General features: G+C 38.1%; 1 protein-coding gene across 1 annotated transcript in view; it reads right to left on the bottom strand.

Annotated features, from left to right (window-relative positions):
• AK5 (adenylate kinase 5) overlaps positions 1-8,451 on the bottom strand; it is a 275,240-nt gene that overhangs the window by 246,412 nt on the left and 20,377 nt on the right. Inside the window, exons 4-5 of the mRNA XM_012661058.1 lie at positions 7,408-7,577; positions 7,193-7,306 (exon numbers count right to left, since the gene is read on the bottom strand). Coding sequence (XP_012516512.1) covers positions 7,193-7,306; positions 7,408-7,577 — 284 coding nt within the window. The remainder of the gene's footprint in view (positions 1-7,192; positions 7,307-7,407; positions 7,578-8,451) is intronic.

Here is an 8,451-nt window from a genome sequence, read left to right on the forward strand (position 1 = left end):
CTATACAGAATAAATCACTTCAATGGGAGAAAAGACGTACAAGTCTACAAATGATCTTTGGAGCATTGGAAACATTTTTCATTTCTATTTAAAACGTACAATAAAATTCTATCTCTACCTCATACTATACACAAAAATTAATGCAGATGGAATACCTGAACCTTCAAAACTAAAAATATGAATATTTTTATGAGATCATAGGTCACACTTTCTTAAAGCTCAAATGCAAAAGCCAAGGGGAAAATACTCATAAATATACCACATCTAAATTTATAATTTCTGTAGGGCAAAATATATCTTAAACATAGTTGAGGAGAGATATAAATGGAAGAAAATATTATGAGATACACAGCAAAGGATTTGTATCTAAAGTGCCCAAATCAATTTAAAAAACCTCAAACAATCTAACAAAGGTAGGGGCAAGATTACATTTTAGCAATTCTCAAAAGAAGAAATAAAAATGGCCAATATACACATTTTTTAAATGTTTCAGTTCACTAGTAATTAGGAGAATGCAAATTAAAATAGCAATACAGAAACATTTCTAATCCATCAGATAGCCTAAAATGAAAAGGTAAGTATTGATGGGAGATGTGAGAAAATAGGAAAAAAGTAATCATAAATTTACAAAACCACTTTTTAATATCAAGATCTAAAATATATATTTAAAACTATATATGTATTCATATATGTTGCATATATATTTTTTAGGATAGACATTTTTTTTTCTTAAAAACATTCATTTCCAGAAATATTCCTTAGAGATCTCTTTGACATATACAAAGGGAGGTGTGTTCAAGGATGCTGATCACAGCATTGTTGGTAACAGCCAAAATTTTAAAGCAACTTGAATGTCCAGTAATAAAATATATTTATAGAATGTAATATTATGAAATGGTTATAAAGATGAGCTGTGTCTATATGTATCAACACAGATAAAGCTCAAAAACAGAATGCACAGTGAAAAAAGCAAGTTATGGAATGATATAAATAGCACTGAGGAAACAGCAGGTGCAGGCCACTGTGAAAAATAGAAAGTCGAATGTGTAGATAGACATATAAAACTGGAAAATTACTTGGGACCAGACAGTTGAATATGTTGTTAATTACTGTCACTTTGTGCCTTTTTTTTTTTTTTTAACAGATTTGGTGTAGACTTCCCTCCTTCATTTTCAATAATAGCACCATAGAATTCTTACTGATTTCAGCTTTACTGTTTGTTTGGTTAATAAATCCTTACTCTGGAAATCTAGCTTTTTCCCCCACTCCCATTCCATGAAAAATGAAATTCTGTACCTTTTAAAAAACACTTTGTTTAGGTTTTCACTGTGGACTCTGGGCTACCTAGTAAAATCTTGGCTATGCAGTATATTCAGTTGGTGGTGAAAAGGTCTTAGATTTCCCATGCTTGTCCACCTTGATTTCTTTCTCCTTACTATTCCGTGTTCTCTTTTCACCGATCAGGCCCTCCAAGGTGAGAGAAAGATACGTTTCACATAGGAAGGAACTACTATACAAACCCAAGGAGTACCACCAGGGCTCTACTACGGTTATAAGGAGAGTCTTCTCCCCGTCTCTCCAACCCCGTGCAACGACAGGCCTGGGACTGGGAGAGCTCAGCTCTTGGGCTGAGAAGTAAGGGTGTGCAGGAAAGACGGAGTTACGCACAGCCTGTAGCTCGTGGTAGAAACTGCTTCTTGTCTATCAAAGTCTGTTTTCCCTTTCTTCCATAATGAAGCTTCTGTAGACAGACCCATGACTGACTGCTTCACTACATTTCCCAACCTCCCTCATAGCTGAGATGCATCCCTGTGACTTAAGTTCTCACCCAGGGAGTGTGAGAAGTGATGTGTGCTGCCCCGAGGTCTGGGGCTGAAGAAATTGAGCACGTAGCCTCTGCACTCTCTTCTCCCTTCCAACCAGCTGGAACCTGGACCTAGCTTTCACCATGCAGATGCCAACAGTGTCCTAGGGCAGTAGTTCTCCACGTGTGCTCTTGAGACCCACGGGGATCACCAAGACCCCTTCCAGAAGGCCACAGGTAAAAACTATTTTCATACTAATACTAGGACATTAATTATGTGCCTTTTCCCTTCTCATTCTCTCAGAAAGGTACGGTGGAGTTGTGCAGTGGCTACAGGAAGTGTAATAACACAGAAGTCTGAATACAAAACTGGGTATGAGAATTCAGCTCTCTCCTATTAGCTACAAGTTAAAGAAATCTGCAAATATGTAAAGCAATGTCTCTCTCATCACTTTTTTTTAAGGTTTGGAAAATATGGTTACTTTTCATAAAAGTTTGTTATTTAGGTTAACTTGTATGGATTTATTGTTATTTTTAAATGATTAAATAGTTTAAAATTTGTTTTAATTTCTCACGATATCAATAGATATAGCCCACGTAAATGAAAGCTTTCAAAGGTCCTTCATAATTTTTAAAAGCGTAAAGAGGTTCTATGACCAAAAATTTGAGAACCCTTGCCCTAGGGTTGAAGGGACAATAACTTGGAAAAAACCTGCATCTCTGAATGAATGTGAGGACTGAAACTGCCCTGCTCTCATTCACAGTGAAGCTATCCACTATAAACAAGAGAAATAGGTTTCTGTGTTATGCCACTGTATCACTGTGTCTTTTTATTACAGTACCTTGGATTTACTCTAAATAATACAGACAATAGTCATATAAGTGGGATGCTACTACATCAAAAGACTAAAACATGTGGCATTGGTTTGCTTGGATAGTAAGGGCACAGATATTTTAGGCTGAAAAGTTGATGATCCTTGTTATACCATTGCAAGATATTTGGCACCACTATTACTGTGATAACTTGAAAGGCAGGCCATGTTTCAAGCTAAAGAAGAAATAGCTAGAAAGAGCTAGAATGTCAGTATATTGTTTACTGCTCTTTGCTGTATATAGCAACATATTACAAGAAATAGATAAACTCAAGAAAGAATTGACTAATTCATGACCAGATATAAAATACAATATCCGGTAATTTAAGATCTCACAAGGTTGAAAAAGTCAACTAATTCTATACCTCCAAACCACAAGAGTTAGGTTGTTGTTGCAAAAACCCATTAACCCAACACCACCACCGCCACCAAAAAGTCACCCAGCCCTGAAGCAAAACCCAGACTTAGGATGTTGTCTTTCTACCCAAACCTGCTGTTTTAGATGGCCTCAAAGTAATTGTCAGTAAATGAGAAAACAAAGAAATAAAGTAGATTAATAACTGTATCTATAAAAGAACTCTGAGGTAGTTACAGGCACTAACTGGAAGCAAAAAGAGAGGAATCCTACCAAATTTGGGGTGGGGGCTGGGAATGGTTTTATCAAAGTAAACATAAACCCAGCCAGGAAAGTCACGTGCTTTTTTCAAACTTAAAATAGGTCCCCCAGGAGGGCACAGTCTCCAGCACACCACTTTGAGGGGCCACGCAGGGGTAATGGACAAGGAAGAACTCAGAGGGCCAGGGCTCTAGAAGAGAACAGACAAAGGGTTGCTCCAAGACAGCAGAGCCAGGAGTTGCCAGTGGGCTAAACATGCAATCGCTCCACTGCCAAGGCAAGGACCCTTTGCAATCCCTGCTCAACAGGATTTGCTGCTTGCTATGGTTTAGTGACTACTGTGTATATTCCCAAACTTCCTTTTTATGAACAGGAGCCTTTGTTTTACTTGTCCTGGTCTTGCTCTTCCATTGTTTATTGGTGGCAGAGAGGGAAGATTAACTTGAAGTTTAGTTTACAGCTGGCGAGCATTGAAGAGTCACATCTGGACCTGATGAAGAAAACTATACATCAAGTAGAGATTCTCGACTTTTGGACTAGATGGTGGGACTCCGAATTGTCTTCCTTACAGAGACAGTGAGTACACTCTATGTGTGGGAAGAAGGGAGCAGGTAGGCTTTGCGTGGCCAGAGAGGCAAACTGTGGTCGAAGCTACTAGTTAGTTCTCCCAGTTTTCCACAGTAATAAAATCGTAGCCAGGCACCTGGAGGCCCAGCTGGATTATATTTTCCAGCCTTCCTCACAATTACAACATGACTAAATTCTCAAAAATGCCATGTGAACAGAAGTGCCGGATGTAACTTCTAGATCTGGGACTTCAGACCTTCACGTTCTCTTCCCCTTACATGCCAGCTGGAACCCATCTGTGATGGCAACCCTGCTTCAACCACAGAGCTGATGACAGCTGTCCCAGGAGATGGCAGAACAACAACTTGGAAGGAACCATGGTCCCTAAATGACCTCAAGGAGAAAAGCAGGCCAGCCAATCTGGACTGTTCACATGGAGACTATTCTCTAAGAGAAAAAATATACTTCTTTATCCTATAAGCCACTAAGTGTTATGTCTTTTGTTACAATGGTCTCACCATCACCCATATATAGCTGACATCAGAAATCCACCATCTCTTCTTACACCCTGGACCTGTGAAGAAACCTTGGGGAAAATGTCTGCATGTGTGTGTACATGTGCCCACATTTGCACTAGAAAAAGCTGAGTTAAAGCGAAACCTTGAAGAGCTATAGTATAACAAAAATATCTGTTTAGTTGTATCCTTTATAATAAACCAGTAAATGTAAGTAAAGTGTTTTTCTGAGTTCTGGGAGTCATTCCCGTGAATTATCCAACCTAGGGAATGCATTCCGGGAACCCCCAGTTGTATACTAGAGGTGACTGCTAGGACTTGCAACTGGTGTCTGAAATGGGGACAATCTTGTGGGACTGAGCCCTTAACCTGTGGGGCCTGTGCTAATTCTGGATAGTTAGTGTCTAAGTTGAACTGAATTCTTAGACATCTAGTTGGTGCTGGAGAATTGGTGTGAAAAATCCCACACATTTGGTGTCAGAAATGGTGGCAGAAAAAAAGACACCACAGAAGCCTAAGCCTACCCAGAGTGTGGTATAATCAGGGCAGACCCTGACACTCTGCTTCACATAAACACTTCAGCTTTGCCTCTGCACCCACCGAACGCCTGCAGGATCAGCAACGGTGGCATCGACCTCAGGCACTTCTGTACTGCTCACAGTGGCCAAGGACCTCCAGGCTGCCACAACGCCAACCTGAGAAGTTGTTAAATTGGACTTGTTCAGCCTCCAAAGTGTGGCTGAAAACAATGAATGCAAGTGACTGCACATTCTGCAGAGAGATCGCCCTACAGAATTTGCTAACGGCTATCCCCAAACCTGTATTGTGACCCATGTCTTGGCTATATAAGAGAATATGGTGACTGATCCGGTACTCAGAGTCACTGGAGAGTTATCCTTTTCCTGCCCTTCCCTATTTGCCCTTCCCCTCTCTGCACCCCTAATGCAAGTATCATGAGTAAGATTTCAACATTCCGAGACACCCATTTAGATGTTTGAGCCTGATCCAAGCACAAGCTGGCAACGGCAGAGACATGTTCAAGTGGATGAAAAATTAAAGTTTTGATTTAGATAGCTGAAAATGAGACGTATGTTAATGTTTTTTAAGTGACCAGAAAAGCCAAGGGATCTTCCTGCATTATTATCCAAGGAAAAAGGGAGATACTCAATATAGCATGTTTAAAAAGCAATAGAGAAACAATCAAGTAGCTTCATCTGCTGATACCAAATGCAACTAACTCATTTAAAACATGGGCTGGACGAGGTTTGGGTGGCAATGCCCACCTGCCTGCCTGGCTATCATGCTTCCACCAATTGCTCAGAATCACACAGAATGGCTGCCACAGCACTCGTTTTGAAGAGCAATATATGTGGCAGCAACAGCAACATCAAAAGATTGAGCAGATTTTTCCAGTTTTTCTCTCTTCAAGGCCATATCAATTAGAACCAAGCCCTTAAACTAACTGAGCTCCACAGGTTCTGGATTTAGGGTGGGAGGGGAAACCTGAGCTGGGGAGAAAGATAGTCCAGCACAATAGGTGCTCCAAAACAGTTAATTGGAACATTCAAAGAGATGCTTTGTAAAGCTACCTCTCTCCTTGATCTGCCGAATTCCAGGATTTCTTTTATGTGAGACACAAATTTACATCTTATTTGACCTAATCCTGTGTGATACAGTATCTGCAACATGTTAAAAAAGGCTTCAAATAAATAAGAAAAAGACAAGTCTGTAGAAAAATGGGTGAAGGAGAACAGGCAATTCCCATAAGGGAGAAATAAAAATGATCAATAAATATATGAAAATATACTCAACCATAATAGTAATCCAAGACAGGTCAACCTAAAGAACAAACCATTTCATACTTACCAGACTGGTAAAAATTTTAAATATGAGTTATATCTGGTTGGAAAGGGTCTGGAGAAATACGTACTCTCATTCAATACTGATGAAAATATAATTTGGAAAAGTCTTTTTGAATGACAGTTTGGAAATAGCTATGAAAATTTAACATGCATTTGTGTATGAGCATGTGCACACATGTGTGCGTGTATGTGTGTGTATATATGTAAGTATAGAAAAGGCCTAGAAGAATTTGTAACAATCTTAACAGTATTTCCATTTCTCAGGCGAGAAAGGGACGTGGAATGAAAGGAGGGTGTTAATGAATTTTTACTTTTTATAGCAGGACTTAACATCTGTGTGACCATACATTATTTTGTAATCAAAAAGTATAAATGAAAAATCAGTTACCTACAATTTTAAAATATTCAATATACAAAATATTTTAATTGATTTATTTCCCCTTAAAACAGATGTGTTGAGTGTTGAGCGGGCGTAGTCAACTTAAATTTGAGTAAATTTTGGCAACCAAACCCTATCTTAATATAGGTTAGGTAAGTGGTGCGGTATTTCACAACCCAGTGAAGAGGGCTTCCTTAATCTGTAGAATGTTAAGTACAGGGTGATGTTTTATATCCATGGATAGCTCTGAATAGGCTTGTCTTTAGTAATTAAAGATAAAAAAAAAATCCTTACAAAAAGTTTCTTGAAATAAATTTTAGAGAGATTTACATTTTTTAATAAAAATAATGCATTCTATTATTAGTTCTTACCTTTCCTTTTGGCAGAGACTGTCTTCAATTTTTAAGCATTTGCCAAGGAAATGACCTTCTGCCAACCCACATTGATGTATTTGCCCATTTCAGACCAGAATTCATTCAGAAAAACAGCAAGTCTTCCTAGAAATCTTTTTTTTTTTTTAAATCTTACAGTTTCAAGCAAAAAGTAGGTCATTTAAAATATTAGGAGACATTCTTACTTGGTCCTCAAAAGATAGAGCCTGGGCAACATCTCTTGGAAAGCCATCAATAACAATGCCCTCTTCGTCAGGTATTTGCATCAATTTTTGTTTTATCTCTGTAATTGTTGTTTCCTTTTATAAAGAAAAAGGATGAAAAACCACAGTTAAACTTAAGTACACTCACAACCTGCATAAAAATTTTTATAGAATGGAAGCAAATTATACAGCAGTACCTGTGGGGCCAATTCTCCATTTGTAATTATCTTGGCAATAAGACTCCATTTCCTATTGCTGCTGGTACTATGGATCTTCTTTCTTAATAATTCTCCCACGGAAATGTATTGGAATCCATAACGTTCTGCGATTTTCAAACTTTGAGTACCCTTTCCACTTCCTGGACCACCTATTATTTAAAATAGGCAAAATCGTGACCTTATGATACAATAAGGAATTCTTTTTCTTTTTTTTCTGTTTTAAGAGAGACGCAGACAAGGTCTCACTTTGCTGCCGAGGCTGGAGTGCAGTGGTGTGATCATAGTTCACTTCAGCCTTGAACTCCTGGGCTCAAGCGATGCTCCTGTCTTAGTCTCCTAAGCAGCTGGGACTGCAGGCATGCACCATCACATCTGGCTAATTTTTTTTTTTATTAGGAACTCCCTTTTGTATAACTACCTCCTTCATCTGAGAGCAGATTCTGGACCACCTGTAAGTATCAGGGTGGGTAACTGTTCCATTTATGACATTCTCAGTGCTACTTCTGAATGCAAAGCAAGTAGAGTCTTAGCCAAGCAAAGGGTAGAACTGTCTCGACCAACTGTATTAGATAAAAGAGACATTTCTTCCTAATATTTAAAAAAAATTTGAATAATGCAGTTGAAGGAAACCTTGACTATTTTTTTAAATGTAAAATCTAATAGTTTTCCTTCTGTAATCAAAGAAAAACCTGAGATACAAAAGACAATGATCAAAATGGGTTCCAGGCCAACAAAGAGTTAATGTGTAATTTGGTGAAATGTGACAATTATTTTTTAAACCAAAGGCACACCAATATTGACAGTTTATTTAAATTATTTTTTAAATCTGTTTGCTCATGCATATCCTTGCCTGATCTCCTTTGAATTCAAAGCTTTTATGTAATGACTATGTGGAGTGAATGGAATAGATCCTTAAGGTAGAAAAATTCATAGAGTAACTTTGAATTTGTGATACATCAATATGAAATAATCAACATTTTGCAACATAACTATTAATCATTGGTAATTGTCATTTATTTTTAA

This window comes from Propithecus coquereli, unplaced genomic scaffold (genome assembly GCF_000956105.1).
Source record: "Propithecus coquereli isolate 6110/MARCELLA unplaced genomic scaffold, Pcoq_1.0 Scaffold7, whole genome shotgun sequence".
In the NCBI taxonomy this organism is placed as follows: domain Eukaryota; kingdom Metazoa; phylum Chordata; class Mammalia; order Primates; family Indriidae; genus Propithecus; species Propithecus coquereli.